The 20,646-nt window shown below is 31.4% G+C and overlaps 2 protein-coding genes across 2 annotated transcripts in view; both read right to left on the reverse strand.

Moving 5' to 3' along the window:
- The window catches only part of LOC127737308 (uncharacterized), a 160,941-nt gene that overhangs the window by 20,249 nt on the left and 120,046 nt on the right, over positions 1-20,646 (reverse strand). The gene's annotated exons all lie outside the window — the stretch shown is intronic.
- LOC127737306 (uncharacterized) lies at positions 2,498-15,947 on the reverse strand. Its single transcript, XM_052247893.1, has 4 exons — positions 15,802-15,947; positions 9,847-9,946; positions 6,783-6,859; positions 2,498-5,649 (listed from the first exon to the last, which is right to left on the reverse strand). The coding sequence occupies exons 1-4, from the start codon at positions 15,854-15,856 to the stop codon at positions 5,420-5,422; spliced, it is 462 nt and encodes a 153-aa protein (XP_052103853.1). The 5' UTR covers positions 15,857-15,947; the 3' UTR covers positions 2,498-5,419.

Below are 20,646 nucleotides of genomic sequence, written 5' to 3' on the forward strand. Positions count from 1 at the left end.
TATGCAAATCAGACTAATGTTAGAAACCTCTCTAAACAATTTGAACTTAAATTATTTAGTTATATATATACATTTATATATGTTTTGGTCTTTTTGAGGAGGTCGGTACGGAGGTTATGCTTTTGGTGGTGTTTGTGGCGGTTGAAATAGTCGTAATTTAACTGGTTATTACGGCTGCATCAATTTTCGAAAACACTAACTACAAACATTTAATAAATAAAATTCATTAGGATCTGATTTGTCTCTTGTACTTGTTCTGACATATATAATAGATATAAGAAGATGTGATATGAGTGCCAATGAGACAACTCTCCATCCAAGTCAAAATTTATAAAAGTTAACCATTATAGGTCAAAGTACGGTCTTCAACACGGAGCCTTGGCTCACACCGAACAGCGAGCTATAAAGGGCCCCAAAAATTACAAGGGTAAAACCATTCAAACGGAAAAACCAACGGTCTAATCTATATAAAAAACTAGAAACGAGAAACACTTATGAACCACATCAACAAACATAAGACTATATAAACAGTCAGATTTGTTTTTTGAACGGATCCTGATTTATTCAAGAATAATGGAAGGGTCTGTATTGTCTAGTAGACAAAACTTTAATATTTCAATAACAATACATATATTGTTTTATTTGCTGATTTCAAGGATTCGTATAAAAAAAGGAATGTATCTTCATCATGCTAGTTATAATTTCTTGTTTTGGTTTATCCGCTCTTCAACATTTTTATTAGTTTGTTTTTTCGATCATCACTGGTAAAAAATTTAATCTTAAAATGTGCATCTGGTCAGTAAAAATGGAACCGTTAATGGTATTTCAAAGGATTTCAATATGGTTCAATTTGTAACTGTTTGGACATTATGTCTTTTAATATCACACTTTCACCTGATACAATTCATTAAGACTCTGAGCGTTATCAGTATGATCCAAAGTGGAAGTTCAAGTTTAAAATCCGAGGTGTTGGTACTTTGGAGGTAAACAATCCTCAGGACTTTTATAAATGTAATCAATGAATTTAAACCGAACAGTTGTAAGGTCTTCAAGTTACTGATATACGCTCAGGCTATCGTGTTGTTTACTTTGAAATCAATGGAAGCTGTTTTATAAACTTGCCGTTGACATCGGAGTATCAAAGACGCACTTTTCGTAGAATTACATACCGGCTCTCCAGTTTATGACATATGAATAAGACTAGTGGTTTCAATTTTTAATCTCGAGATTTTATTAGTGGTTTTAGAATTTTTGTTTGACATTTAACATTTACTTACCAAATCAACTTGCAAAATAAAAATGTAAATTCATATATTATTGCGTGCATTTATTGTTCCGATTTTTGAAAAAAGGTCAATAATGCGAGATTAATTATTGGAATTTCAGGAAAATCTGCGTACAGATATCTGAATTAGATATCAGAATGCGAGTTCTTATTATTAGTCCGGGGACACAGTTATCGTTATATTTGTTACGGCCTAAATTGACACTAAATTATTTTAAGTCATACATGGCCTAGGACCATTTTATACTCATCTGGTATGCTATTTGTAACTTTTTTTCCAGTTAAAGTACATGAAATATATATGAAAGAATTATATATCACAAAATTACTTCAATTTGGTGGAAAAAAATTACAATTTTATATAAGCCCCTCCACCCCACCCCCCTTTCTTTGGAAAATCTCTATTTTCAGGCACAGGCTCATATAAATTTGACTTTTAAAGAATTGTTATAAATCTGATACATCAAATGAGTATGCTACATTATATATTAAGGCATTTCAAAAGCAATTTTTGCAATTTTTGCAAGATTTAAATTTTGTAGGCCAAAATCTTGATAGTTGAAATTGTTCGATTTAAACGTCAAAAATAAATGCCCAAAGTTCAAATATAAGAATGACCATATGATCTTTAATATATATTCTATTGCCATGAAACTTGGTAAACTGTTTTATAATTTTCTGAGCTGAGATCATGCCATGTTTTATTAAAATTGGTCAAGTCTTTCTATCCTATTAGGTCCGTGGAAACAGTTATCTTCCTTTCATTTTCGTTGTCTACAAATAGAGTCCCTAGTGTGGACAATGTATAATTTTTTTCATACACCTTCCAAATTAATTTCTCTATAATTTATGAAGTAGGGGGATGAAATTACATGCAAATAAAAAAATGGGGCATGAATTTTTAGGTAAAGTAGTGATTTGGTCCAGTTTAAAAAGGTCAAAATTAGTATGGCTGAAGCTGGCAAACTGAATTATAGACCCCTTAACTTAAAATTAATCATATTTTGAGTTAGAGCCGATAGACTTTCTATAATTTTGACATAATTTGTCTCAAAAGTAGTACACTACACTATAAAAATCTGTTTTGGATAGAGCAGGTGTGATTTGTTTGATTTGCGTTTTTGTCTAAAAGAAATGCACTACGAATTAACTGTGTTCTCGGGCCTATTGCGATACTCAACCAGTCGTATATTCGCATTAATAAAAACTTCGAAATAAAAAAATATTGTATTGCATAAATCATATATAATAATATGTTATCCAAGTATACAGCATATATAACATGACAAATAATGTAAATAAAAAATATTACAAAACAAGACAAAAATATCCATATGTTATAACCAAAAGTAGTACTTTTATTACTTGTGTTATACCAACTCACATACAGTCTTATAATCAATTTCAAAACCTTGACTCAAATAATTACATATATGTCTGGCATTCACCAATAATTCGGATTAAGTAAATATATTATCGATTTGATATTATCATCTTAAATCAAATTCTTGAAATACTAAACTTTTTTCGAATGTTTTATATAGTTGACAATATAAAAAAGTAAAATAACAAAAATACCGAACTCAAAGGGAAATTCAAAACGGAAAGTCCTTTATAAAATAGCGAAATCAAAAGCTCAAACACATCTAACGAATGGAATACAACTGTCATATTCCTGACTTGGTACAGACATTTCTTTATGTAGAAAATGGTGGATTAAATCTGGTTTTATAGCTAGCTAAAGCTCTCACTTGTATGACAGTCGCATAGAATTCCATTATATTGACAACAATGTGTGAGCAAAATATACAGACATAGTAGGTAAAAACATCAAAAATTGGGGTACAGCAGTCAACATTGTAATATAATCTTAATCACTATAAAAACACATACCTGTTTCAACAAAGAAACATAAAAAGGCATTTACACAAAGCACATAAGCAAAAACGAAAGACAAGAACTCAAATTTGACCATAGTACAATAACACAATGTCGGGATGTATAAGTACCGATTCACGTCATACGTATATAATAAAAAAATGGATACACAGTAAAGGTTGAAAATATACTATGACAAAAAAAAGGGAACTTTAACACGTAATTAAGATGCAACACAACGTCAATACCTACAATCTATACTGCAAGACCCATCATGTATTGTTTGTGAAGTTGATATGTCATCTTTATCAACAGGGTCTTGGTATCCTCCAATGAATTTTTTTAGAAACAGGACGAGACGTTCTATGACATAACCTTGGCTCGTCAACTTTCTGCTCAGACACTGGTGACGTTTTATAAAGTCTGAGTAGCAGTTGCAAGCTCTTGAATACCGAATGAGTTATGAAATGCATATTCCATATGCAGATGAAGTTGGTATATTGCTGCTAAGGTGGGGAAAATTTATAATTTCAAAATTAAAATCGTCTCGCTTGTCATAGATTCTGGTATTGAGTTGACAACTTATGTCAAATTTGAGGTATAAGTCGAAAAATAAGGCGGAGGAAGCCGTGTCTGTTGTTTCTTTAATTTCTAGTTCTGGAGGATATATTAATGGAGCCAAATCAGAAAAGTTTGGATTGTTAATGGAAAGAACATCATCAATATATCTGAATGTGAAATTAAATGATCGGGCTTCTTTCATTTTCTGGGTTTTTTTTGTCTGAAGGAACTCCGATTCATATGAAAATAAAAAGAGGTCGGCAAGGAGAAGTGCATAGTCCGTTCCCATAGGAATGCCGACAACTTGCTTAAAAAGTCTACCTCTAAATTCAACAAATATGTTTTCAACGAGAAACTCATGCTGATCAGTTGTTCCTCTGTGTAGCATGTTTTACCTTTTTGTAAAGAAAGGGTCATTTGTCTTCTTCTTTGTCATTGAAAGGTTTGCAGAATCTTTCATTTGCTAAATTCTTTGGTTTAAACTTCCTGTTTCAATAGAAAGTAACAGTGCACAAATGCTGATTTATCTGATAAGTGATCTCTAATGCATTTGTAAACCAAACCTAAGATAAGATTTTAAGTCAAATGATGAGCAACTATCCAGCAGATTTCAAATGAAGAAGATATAAACCAATATGTTGGTATTCTACGATTTCGTGCATTGTTAATTTTTTCCCGTGGAACTTTTAGGATTATTATATACGTTATAGTTTGTATCAATACGATGAATCATGAATTTGGCAGTTAATGCATTTTAAAAAAGGGTAAACATTTGAATCAAAACATCTGTGTATACCTTTGAATGGAATTTTCAAATCTAAATGTAAAAGTGGTTGGTGTACACACACATACTGTATAAAATACCCCTTTAAGCTAACAATTAAAATAGTCTAGTTTGGAAGTTTTATGTTAAATAAATCTAACTATTTTTCACAAATTTAACTATTCATGATTTCGGGGCCTTTAACTGGATGATATTTCCATATTTTCATTTTCTTTACTGTAAAACGGAAATGTATGTAAATCAGTTAAGGGCATACGATACAGTTACAGGGGAGATAATGACGTTGCTAACGTGACATGTTATTTTTCGCGACGAAAAACTGCAACAAATCGGTAAAAGATGTATTTTTCGAGTGATTTTAATCATTATTTTGAATACGAGTACATGGACCCCTTTTTTTAATGACATTTGACTTGATACTGTATGAAGATTATTTGTTCCAAATTTTATGAAGAAATCTCCGATAATTTCTTTTAGATTAGATAGATATACAGCAAAAAATGACGTTTTTATCTAAAACCATTAAAATATAATAAAAAATGAATTATTAAAAAAAGAATTCTTACACAAATTAAGAGTCTACTTTTGTAACACAGATATCCTTAATCTTTTTACAAAAAAAAAGTGAGGTATGTCTGTCCGAAGGATAAAAAATGTCCAAGTAACTGCAATTGTAAGTAAATGTCTAACATTTTGACTCCATTTATTTCTACATTTAGCACATGCAGGTATATTCTTAATTACATAATTGAATTGATTAGGTAAAAATAGCTTGATTGCAAATTTTCGTAAAAGAATGACCATGTGATCAAAACTGTATCGTATGACGTTAAGTAAATTAAATCCAAACAATGAAATATCAATAATTATATAAACGTCTAGTTCCTGAAACAGTAGCTGTAGCACAAAAGTTATTGTTTAGTGGGTGGATATGCAGGATCCTGGCCTGGCTGTGCAAAACCGCTTGGTTGTCCATACTGTGGTTGACTGTACTGTGGTTGATTGTACTGTGGTTGACTGTACTGTAGTTGACCGTATTGGGGCGGTTGTCCATAAGCTGGCTGCCCATACTGTTGCTGTCCAACTACTGTGGTATGGACACCTGGATGTGCTACAACAGTTCCAACTGTGCCTTTCTTCGCTGTGTAAAACAAAAACACATGTTGGTTTTTTTAATTTAGATTTTTATAAAGGTGTTTTTTTTGCAAGTAAATATGATATCTTCAATTTTGGCAACAATGAGCAAAATCTATATCGTATCACAAGCTATGAAATTACCTGACATGACAAAATGTGAAAGAAGTAAAAAGAGAAAAAGAACAAGAGCCTGATTTATGCTTAAAAAAACTGCCTGTTTTATGCGTTAAAATAAACAAAAGCAAAACAGACAGACAGACAGCAACCAACGACTACCACTGAATCTAAGGCCTGACTTGGGACAGACACATCAAGAATTTTACGGGGTTTAACATGAATGTGAGCGTTTAATCCATCCATCCATAACCTGGGACGATGATGCAACAAGACAACACAAAAACAAATCGTAAGATATGTACAAAAGGTATTGACTCGTCAGATCAACACGAAGCACACAAGAAAACCCCTAACAAGAAGACAAAAATAACCCAACCAATTACCTATCTTAGAATTCTCATAGTTACTAACAGCTATCTCAAAGCTAGTTTTAACTAATAAGAGAATCAATTATCAATCAAGACACATCCAACAAATTAAGTGTAAAAATGTCTTAAATAGTCTCGGAAAAGTTTCAACAGGACCATAGATGTTCATTACTGTATAAAAAAATATATTATGTTTGTATTAATTGATTAAATCATTTTAGTGTACACAAGCTCATGAAATGTTTACAATATCGTAACGATTAATTAACATGGTTCAAAAAGATCACCCCACTAAATATTTGCAGAGCACTTTTATGGAAAAGTTTTAAAACCCAGATTCAGCATCGGTTATTGTCTCTTTCCTCAATATAAGCTTCAACTCAATAATACTCCAAAACTGCAGCATATTCCTCGTTTGAATGTATATATGTCCAATATAGTTCATTTACGTAAATTATCAATTTTGGAGCTCATTCGTCAACTCTCAATAATATAAAACACGAGTTTGAAATCATATGACTGATTCTGTTTAAATCACCTAAATAAAATGCAAACTTACTTTGATAATCACCGTTTCGTGTCATCTATTTTATATTTTTAATCAAACACTATCTGTTGTACATGCGTATACATGTACTTAAAAGAAACTTACATCTGCAGCAGAGGTATATGAGGACGATGAAAAAAACTAGACCAACTATAGCTCCAATGCAGGCTCCGACTATTGCACTGAAAACAGAATAAATTTCAAATTAGTCAAAGGTACATACACGAGCAAATAATTAAACACAGTAGTAACAAACATTCTTTAGAGCAAGTCATAAAACAATCATCGTCTGATAATTTAAGTTGTAGAACTGTCTATATCACTATGAACATTTCAAGACTGTCTAAAAAGCAAAAGTAGCCCTTCTCCATAAGAAAAACACATTTTGTATAGAGAAAAGCAATAACAGGCCAGCAAGTTCCTCCCTTTTATTCCCAATTAATTGAAAATGATGTTGTCTTTTTTGATAAACTTTCTAAATTTTTTCTTTTTTTTTTTTTTTTTTTTGTAGCATTTCTAATTTTGGTGTCAGTCTACTCTTTTCTGTGTGATTGAAGTTTGAAGATGACTTTTAAAAATGATTGTCATTTGCTGCTATTTTAAGAAACCAGTCTCGAGATTTTTACTGCATTTCTTGTCTTCTGCCTTTTTGTGTGTTGATTTGTATCCTGATTTGCTTTTTTGATGGCTAGATAATACCCTTTCTTGCTAGTTAATTAATGAGATAATTGTATTTACAGTGATGTTTTTTGTGACTTAATTCATATGCTTTGCTTTTTATCCTTTTTTCTGTGTTTTATTTGGGCTTCTTTGTCTATTCGTTTTTTTATACTGCATGCTTTTCTGTTTTCGTTCGTTTTTTAACGATTTTTATGTGTATAAAATGTTCTTTCTAACAGTTGGGTTAAATCATTTATATACTGAATGTCAATAAAATTATTATATTTCAAGTCCATTATGGTCACCTTCGAGTGACAATTTTAAAAAGTTCTTATAGGCTACATGTGACTTGCAAAGCGTCTCGTCACGCGTCTATATTTTCAATCACGAATTCCGTCAGGGAATATCTGTGTTACATATGACCACGTATATGTACCAATTGTCGTTATCAGATCATGTCTTCATTTCCCCGATTGCGACATTACAGAATGAGACATATTACCGAATTTGTACTTACTATGGGCAACATGGAAGGTGTCACTGGTAACGCAGGATCACTTACACTTCCAGAGCACCTGTGACCCCCCCCCCCCCCCCCCATTTTTTATGGGGTTCAAATTGCTTTTGTGCACCTGTTTGTCTTTTCGTCGTCATTCGTTTTTTTACATGACGTTGTTAGTTTCCCTCTACTTATGAGTCTCTTTTGTATTTGTCGCCTCTATTTAAGGACATCCCATATAGTCTATACAAAACATGTAAATGTGACAATGTTTACATGGAGATCTAATGTATGTGATTGTTTTAGATTAAATAGAAAACAGCAAAGAGAAAAATATACGGGTCCAAAATTTTTAAAAAAAAAAAATGCCTAAACTTTGAAATATAGAACGTATACAAATAAACTAAAATATATAAGAAATGCTGATACATTATAGCGAGACCATGCATTGTTAATTATTTCTTTTATACCTTTTTGTAATTTTAATATTCGTTTTAGTATGTTACAATGTTGGTGGCTGGACCATACCCTTTCTTGCTAGTTACTTATTTTGATTGCTAGATAATACCCTTTCTTGCTAGTTACTTTTTTGATGGCTAGATAATACCCTTTCTTGATAGTTACTTTTTTGATGGCTAGATAATACCCTTTCTTGATAGTTACTTATTTTGTTGGCTGGATAATACCCTTTCTTGATAGTTACTTATTTTGTTAAGATAATTGTCATTTTCTTTTATTTAAAGTGATGTTTTTTGTGACTTAATTCATATGCTTTGCTTTTTATCCTTTTTTCTGTGTTTTATTTGTGCTTTTTTGTCTATTCGTTTTTCTATACTGCATGCTTTTCTGCTTTCGTACGTTTTTTAACGATTTTTATGTGTTATTCCCCGATTGCGACATTACAGAAGAGGGACGAAAGATACCAGAGGGACAGTCAAACTCATAGATCGAAAACAAACTGACAAACCCATGGCCAAAAATAAAAAGACAAACAGACAAATAATAGTACAGATGACACAACATAGAAAACTAAAGACTAAGCAACACGAACCCCATCAAAAACTGGGGGTGATCTCAGGTGCTCCGGAAGGGTAAGCAATATGAGACATATTACCGATGTTGTACTTACTATGGGCAACATGGTGGGTGTCACTGGTAACGCAGGATCACTTACACTTCCAGAGCACCAGAGACCTCCCCCCCCCCCTTTTTTTTTGTGGGGTTCATCTGATTTTGTGCACCTGTTTGTCTTTTCGTCGTCATTCGTGTTTTTTTTACATGACGTTGTTAGTTTCCCTCTAATTATGGGTTTTGAATGTCCCTTTTGTATCTGTAGCCTCTATTTAAGGGCATCCCATATAGTCTATACAAAACATGTAAATGTGACAATGTTTACATGGAGATCTAATGTATGTGATTGTTTTAGATAAAATAGAATACAGCAAATAGGAAATATACGGGTCAAAAATTTATTTTAAAAAAAATGCCTAAACTTTGAAATATAGATGTAAATTGTAAAACATATACAAATAAACTAAAATACGTACGAACTGCTGATACATTATAGCGAGACCATGCATTGTTAATTATTTCTTTTATACCTTTTTGTAATATTCGTTTTAGTATGTTACAAATAAAATATGACTGAATATTTGATTGGTATTTAACGCCACTTTCAGCACTATTGTGCTATTTCTTGGCGGTCAGGTTTTCTTGGTGGCGGAAGCCATAGTGCCTGGAGAAAACCATCGACCTTCGGTAGGAAACTGATATTCCTAGTAAATTAAGATTGGAGTCGATTGCACTAGGCGCGTGGGAGATTCGAACTCACAACCTCAGTGTTGACAGGCTAGTGATACAGTGGTTCGACTACTTATACCAAACGGCCGCCGAGGTCCATAAATAAAATATGAGAATTTGGGAACAATCGGTGAACATGAATTTGACATCTAATACCCCTTTAATCGATAAAAAGATTCTTTCAAATACTCAGAACATTACAGTACTTACCCTATGGATAAACAGGTTGTAGACCCAGTGCAAATGTAAGCATCAGGACAGCACCAATGATATCCTGTACAAGAGTGGTAGCCCAAGTAACACGACTGACCTGTAATAAATTCATATGAGTGGTTAGCAATAAATCAAAGCAGGATATCATCAAATTGTAAGTAATATTAATAGAGACATGTTCTATTTGTCATCGATACCATAGGTCCAACACCGTTTGCACTTAAATTACATCATTGCTTTTTTCCATTCGTAAGACTCTCTTTTTCATGGACTTATACCAATGTTTTACTTTGTACGATTTCTAAGTTTTAAACTACTCTGTTTGGAAGACATTTAGAAACTTTATACTATGCTCGAAACCATTTTTTGTTTTGAAAGAGAAGAGTAAACTATATACTGCTATGTAGTAGATTAGAAGACCATATCGATTTTGAAAACAATTTGTGTCCGATCCATTTTTCTTTACGAGCATAAACGATTCTTAAAATTTAAAATCAAATTAAAAGGCAACAGTAATCAACAAATATTTAGGAAGATTGCAAATCAAGGTAAACAGAAAAAATCATTTATTCCAAAATAGCCAAGGTCTGGTGCGTCGGCAGGGTACGCGTGTCCTGCTATGCATGTATCACCCGCCATCCGAATCCATACTCAGTCAAAATGGCGCAATTGAGAATAGGACAGATCGGTACATTTACCAATTAGACGAGTTTTCTGGTATCTAAATATTTAAGAAGTTAAGAATGCAAAACATTAACTATAGTGAGTTGACACACAGACACACCGTATCGGACAACCAATTTGTGATGTAGTCCGTAAAACTTGTGAAGTGTTGATTTGAGTCGTTTAACCTCATACCTCTGTTGAAGCAGTTTTTAATTCCGTATAGTGTAAACGTACACGAGCGTTACATGTAAATTGAGATATGTAAATGCTATTAGATGGGATAGAGGGTATATTACTTCTGATAAAATAGATGTTGACAATTGGAAAGTTGAAATCTTCACGTTTGTCTAGGCTGGTAAACTTAAGTTTATTTGTGCTTATTATATAGCATTAAGGGCATACGATACAGTAGAGATTCCTCGTTGATTTTGTCTTGAAATTTTGGTACAAGGTCAATTTCGATGTGTACTTTTGAAATATGCAAAGAAAAATATACCTTCATGACTTATTTTTTTAGATAATTTGGTTCGAAATTTGCATATTTGGAGCGAAAATCCTGAAATTTCACAAAAAAGGACTTTTAAGGAAAGTTACAATACTTTTGAACGAACAGTCATAACTTAACCTGGTTTTTTTGTAAAATGTTCCCTTGGTCCATGGCATGACCATTCTGTAACAAGTTTAAAGTTAAACCAAATGATTATTTCAGAATTTATATTACTATTAGTGAAATAAAGAAATTAGCAATATTTTTGCGTCTTTTCAGAAGTGCAGAAAAAGTTCGATCGTTGATTTTTTCTTAAAATTTTGGCGCAGCGTTCTTTAAACATTATTTGACTGATTGCAAAAGAAAAAACTGAGGGTCCATGTGCTTGTTTTTTCAATAAAAGCAATAAACCTTGATTTTGTAATGACAAACCAATAGGTTGCCAATAGGGCGCTAAACTACGTTGAAATAAGTTTTAATCGCAATAACGTCGTGAAATCATTCCCGCCGTTCACGATTAGGCTGTCAAGTTCATTGGTATAGCCAAGGTTTTTTTCGGAAACAATGATACAATGTATTAATCATCAAAATTTCAAAGCTGGTTACTCGTAAAATAGCATAACATATTTGCCAAACTTTTATGAATTGTTACGAAACTTGGATACAAAAATCAAATACTTTTAGAAAAGAAAAGTGCGGAAACAAAAAAGATAATTCTGATAAAAAAAAAATTTGCATCTCTGTCCGACATTTGTCCGTCAACTCATGTAGACAACACAACTTGGGCATAATTTCAATTATTCAAATAGCCCCGACATGACAAAATATGAAACAATTATAAAGTAAGTGGGATACTATAAAGATAAGGACAGTTGGTATCATTGCCAATGAGAACAACTATCAACCATAGTTCAAAGATGAACGAAATTAAACGTCACCGTACGGTTTTCAACAAAAAAAAAAAAGCCACACTGTAAAGTCAGCTTTAAAAAGCCCCGACATAAAAATGTTATCAATTTAAACAAGAAAACTAACGGCCTACTATATAGGCATTATATGAACACAATACCATACCCACATTAGCTCGGGTCAGCTTAGAACTACTCTGAACATGTTTAAAAAGTGAATATTTAGAGCTGTTTCGAGCAAATTCATGTCGTAATTATCTCAATATAGTCAATTACGGTGTAGTTAAACATTTCATAGGAAGTACAGCAGTCGGTATTAGAGCATGAAATTGCATTATTCTGTATCAATAGATAAGTTGCGTAAGCTTGTCTTCAGGGTATTTCTATACCCCTCCCCCCAATTCCGTTGTTGGGGGGGGGGGGGGGGGGCATATTGTTTTACCCCTGTCTGTATGTCCGTCCGTCCTTCTGTCTGTCATTCCGTCTATAATACGGGGCTTATAACTGTGTCTTTTTAACTGACAGTTCTTTTTCATACACATATACACATATATATTCCACTGGGTTAAATTCTAAAAATGCCGTTTAACTTTTTAGTGTACTTATTCAAAGTCAGGAACAGTATTGGGCGTTGTCTTTATTTATCATGCTATTTGTCATTTTGTTGATAGTCTCTGTTAAATTTATCTGTAAAATTTTCCATACGATTTAGAGTTTGCAAAATGGTGTAGATACTATGTTTTGATCAAGACAGTACGTTGATATCTAAATTACTTATTGGGCTTTTTGTGTAATTGGATTTCTGTCTCATCGACGTATTATTATTTACACATCTTGTTTTCATTTCCTATATGAAATAAAACGCATACAAAATTATGAATGTGGTTCGATTTTTTTCACATTTCAAGTTAATACTGTTGACCTCATTTTTAATGAATAAATATAACAATTTTCTCGTGATATGGCCGATTTTCTTAGCAGGTACTTTGTTTCAAATTCGCGCAACCGGAATTATGACGTCAGTCGATTTTCCGCAAATGTGACTACATTTAACTCGACTTCGCGAAATGTAATCGTTCTTATTAGAAACTACGCGAAATTACAACGTTCTGATTAACAACGTCGCGAAAACAACACGAAAAGATTTGAAAACGTTATTATCTGCCCCTGCTACTGTATCGTATTCCCTTAATGAGAGAATTTTGGAAAGCAGAAATTGGACAAAGTTGCTCTCGTTCCAAGGAATTTTGTCCCTTTTTGGCAGGCCTCACCTACTAGGTTTTAGTAGTGTGATATATATCAAATTCGCAACTTGTTCTATGAAAAGGACGTAAATGATTGTCTTATATATTGAGCATGGCACGCTCCTAGAGCAAATACATTCATCATTATAAGTAAAATATTGTTCATTGAAGGCCGATGCTGAGACTACATTTTACGATTTTACTCAACTATCTGTATATATTTTCTGTGTCGGTGAAAAATTGTGCGGATAGTTTGGTACATTCCCACTCCCCCTGCCTTATCCCTCCTCTTTGTTGTATAACACCACCTTTAAAATTGACTGGCCGGTAAACACATACATGTAAGCAATATGAATAAATCAGCATGATAAAAATGTCAGTGCACACAATGCACACTACTGGATTTAGCCTTCAGAGACGATAGAGATAAGCAAATTTGTAAGCAAATGCAAATACGTATTCATAAAACGTTAATCAGCATGAAAAAATAGACCCAAGCAGAACTCATTAATTGCTCAAATATGTGTCAAGAAAGGAATATTCATCTTACACTTTTATATTATATTATTAACTTTGACTCAAAGATACATTACAAAACCTTTAAACAGACTTATTAAGAAGGGATATAGTTACGATACTGTTGTCAGTTCATTAAAGATTGCATATTTTGGCTTTAATATTGATTCACTTATAGAGTCTTTGCATCGGAATTAAACACATTTATTCTAAAACCAGTTGTTGGCATGACCCGGGTTATGTTCTTCTCATATATTTTATGACGGTATAATACTAAACCCCTAACAGGAGGGATTGTGCCTGATATTCATATGATGAAGACATAATCTTTCAATCAGTTTAATTGAGGTCTGGAGCTGGCATGTCAGTAACTGCTAGTAGTATGTTGTTATTTATGTATTATTGTCATTTTGTTTATTTTCTTTTGTTTCCTATTCTGACATCGGACTCGGACTTCTCTTATACTGAGTTTTACTGTGCGTACTGTTGTGCGTTTGTTTTTCTACATTGGCTAGAGGTATAGGGGGAGGGGGAGATCTCAAAAAACATGTTTAACCCCGCCGCATTTTTGCGCCTGACCCAAGTCAGGAGCCTCTGGCCTTTGTTAGTCTTGTATCATTTTTAATTTTAGTTTACTGTCTATAATTTGGAGTTTAGTATGACGTCCATTATCACTGAACTAGTATACATATTTGTTTAGGGGCCAGCTGAAGGACGCTTCCGGGTGCGGGAGTTTCTCGCTGCATTGAAGACCCATTGGTGGCCTTCGGCTGTTGTCTGCTCTATGGTCGGGTTGTTGTCTCTTTGACACATTCCCCATTTCTATTCTCAATTTTATTAATAAGCTCTGGAATGTCTGTAATATAAGTTGTTGTTCCTGTTCAACCTAACACTTTCTTTCTAATCTAGTATATTCACAATGTTTGATAGATCGATTGATTGCTTTAAATCAATTTCAAGTGATAAATATGACAAATATTTCCTGCATCTTCAAAACCAGGTAACCAATAAATCTAAACTGTAAAAGACTTGGATGAGATTTCCCCCATACTTTCTAAAACATATATAGACATTTATTGTTTAGAATATACGTTAAAAGTTAAGAACGTTCATTATCTTAATATTCTTATTTCAAAGATGAGCTATGCAAACTACAAGACTGTTTATTTAACGTTTACGCCCAATAAGCTTAAAGGTCACTGATTTAGAAATTGAACCTATCGATAGTGTTGTTTATTTGACTTGAATCGTATGAGGTATAATTAGATGAATTGTTCAAGATAAAAATAAAAAAATCAATATTAACATACTAACGTCCTTGTTGTAACAACAATATCATTTCCTGATACGACGATAGTATCGCTTAATATTGTGAATTGTCGAGTATTTTTTTTCGCAGAACTCATTAGAAAGTTGCAATTAATTGAATGCTTGAGCAGCTATATGACAAATAATCCCTTAAACTAATAATTAAATTTGCCTTAAATCATTTATGCCTTGGGAGAAAGGATCTTATTTTCTGAACAATTTCTTAGTTTTAAGAAAAAATATGTTATAAATCATGCCAGGAGCGAAGAATTGACAACTAAGCTGGTGATACTCTCGGGAACTAGCAGTTCCCCAGCAGCGATATCGACCCAGCGCTAGAAAAGGACAATTAGAGGTTATTGCCAATGAGACAACACTAAACCAGAGACCAAACTATAAAACGTCCTTTGACCATTCTTCTATAGATACAAAGATTTGATTTGGAAGTTTGTCTGATAAAAACGTAAAAATTTAGTAAAGGTTTTAATTAATTTTTTGGCGGTAAAGGTTGAACGGACTACATTTGTAGATAAATTAAATGATTTTATTCTTTCACGTTTTAAATTTGTATTCCGCTCTCATTATTTATTTTCCAAACCGCCATTTAACAATCTGGAACTCAAATGAAATGGATTGCAGATTATAAAATGTAGCACTTAGGATACTTGCTAGATTGTCGACCTATCAACCATACTTTCAAGTTTAAAAATATAGTGTTAAAGCTTTAATGCAAGAAAATTGCAGAATCGATTTCAATTCATGAAAAATATATGGAAATACATATCTTTCACATTAAAGTATCTTTCTGTACAATTTAACATACCTTTCACATTTGTAATTAACGGGAATATAACAACTATGAATGATACGAAATCCATATTTGCTGTCCTATACTAAAAGTTTGAATGCTATTGGCTATACATCCAAACCCTTTTAGTCTCAATGGTATGTTCTTGTTTTAAACAATTGATAACTTTTTACATCCTCTATCGTTAATAAAATGTATCAGGTTTCGTTTTTAATAATCGATTTGTTGTCTGTGTTTCCATGGCTTTGGTTAGGCAAACATACATTCAGGATGTCAATGCTTAATAAAGAATTGTTTATTCCAGATAACATTTCCAAATTTTATTGTATATGAACTGTTGAATAAACGAATTATTCTCAAATTAATACGTTTTACATAGACAACAAGATGTAACAAGATATAAGACATCTAAAAATACCAACATTCAATCAATATAAATAAACTATAGGTAACTGGTTACAAACATCTGTTTTAACGGAATAAGTCAATAATCAAATTCAAAGGCAAGTGAAGTAACCAAATACAACAAACACAACGAAACAAGCCAAATGGATAATAAGATATCAAATAGATAATAAGATATCAAATAGATAATAAGATATCAAATGGATAATAAGATATCAAATTAATAATAAGATATCAAATGGATAATAAGATATCAAATAGATAATAAGACATCAAATGGATAATAAGATATCAAATGGATAATAAGATATCAAATGGATAATAAGATATCAAAGATATCAAATTAATAATAAGATATCAAAGATATCAAATTAATAATAAGATATCAAAGATATCAAATTAATAATAAGATATCAAATGGATAATAAGATATCAAATGAATAATAAGATATCAAATGGATAATAAGATATCAAATGGATAATAAGATATCAGGTGGATAATAAGATATCAAATGTAAAACAAGATATCAAATGAATAATAATAAGATATCAAATGATTAATAAGATTTCAAATGGATAATAAGATATTAAATGAATAATAAGATATCAAATGGATAATAAGATATCAAATGGATAATATGAATAATTAGATATCAAATGGATAATAAGATATCAAATGGATAATATGAATAATTAGATATCAAATGGATAATAAGATATCAAATGGATAATAAGATATCAAATGGATAATAAGATATCAAATGGATAATGAGATATCAAATGGATAATATGAATAATAAGATATCAAATGATTAATAAGATATCAAATGGTTAATAAGATATCAAATGGTTAATAAGATATCAAATAGATAAGATATCAAATGAATAATAAGATATCAAATGGATAATAAGATATCAAATGGATAAGATATCAAATGAATAATAAGATATCAAATGAATAATAAGATATCAAATGGATAATAAGATATCAAATGAATAATAAGATATCAAATGGATAAGACATCAAATGAATAATAAGATATCAAATGGATAATAAGATATCAAATGGATAAGATATCAAATGAATAATAAGATATCAAATGGATAATAAGATATCAAATAGATAATATGAATAATAAGATATCAAATGATTAATAAAATATCAAATGATTAATAAAATATCAAATGGATAATAAGATATCAAATGATTAATAAGATATCAAATGAATCATAAGATTTTAAATGGATAATAAGATATCAAATGAATAATATGAATAATAAGATATCAAATGGATAATAAGATATCAAAGGGATAATGAGATATCAAATAGTGTCTTTAATTAGTGATACGAAGACAGAATGTAACCATACATTATTTTGCTTTGTACATTAACGTTCACAGCATTTTGATAAAGTGTTACGTGTTATCTTTTTAAATACGCAATGATATGAAATAGTATGCATCCGGTGTAAGGAAACATCTTTTAAATCATACAGAGTAGATGACACATCATAACATTTATTGTTAATTCTATTATATAATTGTTGATTCTGAACATGTACAGTTAAACAAATGTTCTTACCGTCTACTAAAGAAATTAGCAACAATATCATTAAAATAACGGCACCCATATCTAAACCAGCACTGAAGTAAACTTATTTCAAAACAACTGTTTTAATGTCTATATCTTTTTTAATTATTGGTTAAATACCGCTTGTTCAATGCTAATAAAATATTTAAGGCTTGTTCAAGCTTGGTAAATATCATTTCAATTGCATTTAAACTAAAACAGGGTTTTTAATAGATATTTATAAATATAGCTTTTTATATTATTGAACAGCGGTATACTACTGTTTCCTTTATTTATATTATTTATTTGTCTGTTGATAATTGAAAATGAGAAGGATATTGCTTATTATAATCATTGGTTTACGAAATTGTAACAATTGTTTCAAAGCAATATGATACTGTTAACCCCAAAGGTCGTACAATTGGTAACGATTGATGTTATTGAACACAAAAAAGAACATACTTTAAATTTGACAAAAAAGTTGAATACGTTTTATATTCCGACAACATCGACAGTTGCGATACTTGTTTCAGCTTTCAAAAATGGCGATCCGTCTGATCCTGTAAACTATGGCGGTATAAGTTTGGTTAGTAATTTGGCCAAATTGTTCACGTCCATTTTGAATATGAGATTGTTACTATGGTCTGATAGGCTAAGCTATGACATTATAACTGATGCTCAGTTTGGAATTCGATCGGGTAGTGGTACCGTTGATGTGATGTTTAGTTTATTAACTTTCATTCAAAAAAAAATCTATAATCTTTGTTTTGCTGTTTTGTAGACTACAAACAGGCGTTTTATATAGTATGTAGGCTGAATTCATGGTTGAAATTGTAAGAAAATGGTATCACAGGGAAAGTTTTATCATTGCTTAAATATATGTATGCCAATGTGAAATCATGTGTACGAATTGATGCTTACTCAGAGCAGTTCACTAATAAATTTGGAGTAATTCAAGGTGAGGTATTCTCTCTAATACTATTTTTATTGTATGTGAACGATTTTGAAAAAGAATTTCTAAGTGACGGTAATGTACCGTATGAAGTACAGGAATTGTCATTATATTTACTTAAGTATGCCGATGATATGATTCTGTTTTCTGATTTGTAAAAGGTTTATTAGATAAGTAAGACACATTTTTATTGCACACTCGTAAATGGGATTTAACTGTAAACAATTCTAAAACAAAAATTATATTATTTAGAAATGGTGGTAATATGAGGGCAGAAGAAAGGTGGTAATCTGATGGTAATGTCATTGACATTGTTGATGAATTTTGTTACTTATGTGTACTATTGAATTAAAACAGTATTTTTTTAAAACTCAGGAAACAATTAGCTGAGCAAGGAAGGAAAGCAGTTTTTGCTTTGAAAAGTATCATCCTTATATTTGAATGTTTTTACATACTTGGATTTGTTTGATACGTATATTAGTAGTATTCTATGTTATGGCAGTGAGACATATTGCTTTCATAAGCTCCGAATCTTGAAAAAGTTCAGTTAGATTTTTGCAAACAACTTTTGGGTATTAAATTATGTACCACGAATGCACTAATGTATAATGAGCTTGGTTGATATCCTTGAATGTTTGATATATCTTTGTATAATATTATAAATACTGGTTAAAACTTTTATCAACAAATAAGTGTATTCTGAATAATTGTTATCAAGAACAGGTACGGAATCAATGTAATAACAGAAATAGATGGAATCATAAGTATTTATTGTTCGATTTTGGTCTGAACGATTTCTTGTATAACCAAGATATTATTTAACAGGCGAATTTTAGAGTTTATCTAACGAGAATAAGATCGTCTTCACATAATTTATTTGTTGAAACAGGCTGATACCACGGTATTAAAAGATCAGCAAGAAAATACAATCTCTGTACTTTAAATACAATAGAAGACGAATTTCATTTTATTTTACAGTGTGATTGTTATAATGCAATTAGGAGACAGTACATAAAGCCATATTATCATAGGCGCCCATCGTCATTTAAGCTAGTACATTTGTTGCACTCAGAAAATGTAAAATACATATGTTACCTTTGTAAATTCTTCTTCCATGCATGTAAACGTAGAACAGACTTGTTAGTATCCAATACCTGATATAGTCATTATTCTTCTCGGATGTATTCATTTATCAATTATTGATAGTGTATTTATTTATCAGTTTTTTGTATTTGCATATATATATCACGTGTCATTGTGCTGATGAACATTATTTGCTTAAAGTATTAAAAGAATTGAATATACTCAAATGGCTATGTTTAACTATAACATACGTATACATAGACTCTCTTTTAAAGAAAAGTCCTCTATTTTATTCCAATCTTCAGATATTGCTATTTGATTATTGTATTCCCGTACTCTAATTTGTCGACAGCTTTAAAGTATGCAGTGATCTAAAAAAAATATCTAAACAACTTATTGATATTTTAAATCTCGATTTTCTCTGAAATTAATTGAAAAATCGTCTATAAGAAATAATCCACAATGTTTTTCAAATTAATATAAAAATGGCAGCATACGCTATAAATGTATTGCTTTGGGATACAATACGACATATTTTGATAAAAGTGAACAAAAAGGTTAAACATGCTACACAGAGGACCAAGTGATCAGTATGCCGGAGTTTCTCATTGACAACATATTTGTTGAATTTGGAGATAGACTTTTTAAGCAAGGTGTCGGCATTCCTATGGGAACGAACTGTGCGCCTCTCCTTGCCGACCTCTTCTTATTTTCATATGAGTTGGAGTTCCTTCAGACACTTGTCAAAAACAAGAAAATCAAAGAAGCGCGATCATTTAATTTCACATTCCGATATTTTGATGATGTTCTTTCCATTAACAATCCAAACTCTTTTTATTTGGTTCCATT

Source organism: Mytilus californianus, unplaced genomic scaffold, assembly GCF_021869535.1.
Source record: "Mytilus californianus isolate M0D057914Y unplaced genomic scaffold, xbMytCali1.0.p SCAF_4, whole genome shotgun sequence".
Lineage (NCBI taxonomy): Eukaryota > Metazoa > Mollusca > Bivalvia > Mytilida > Mytilidae > Mytilus > Mytilus californianus.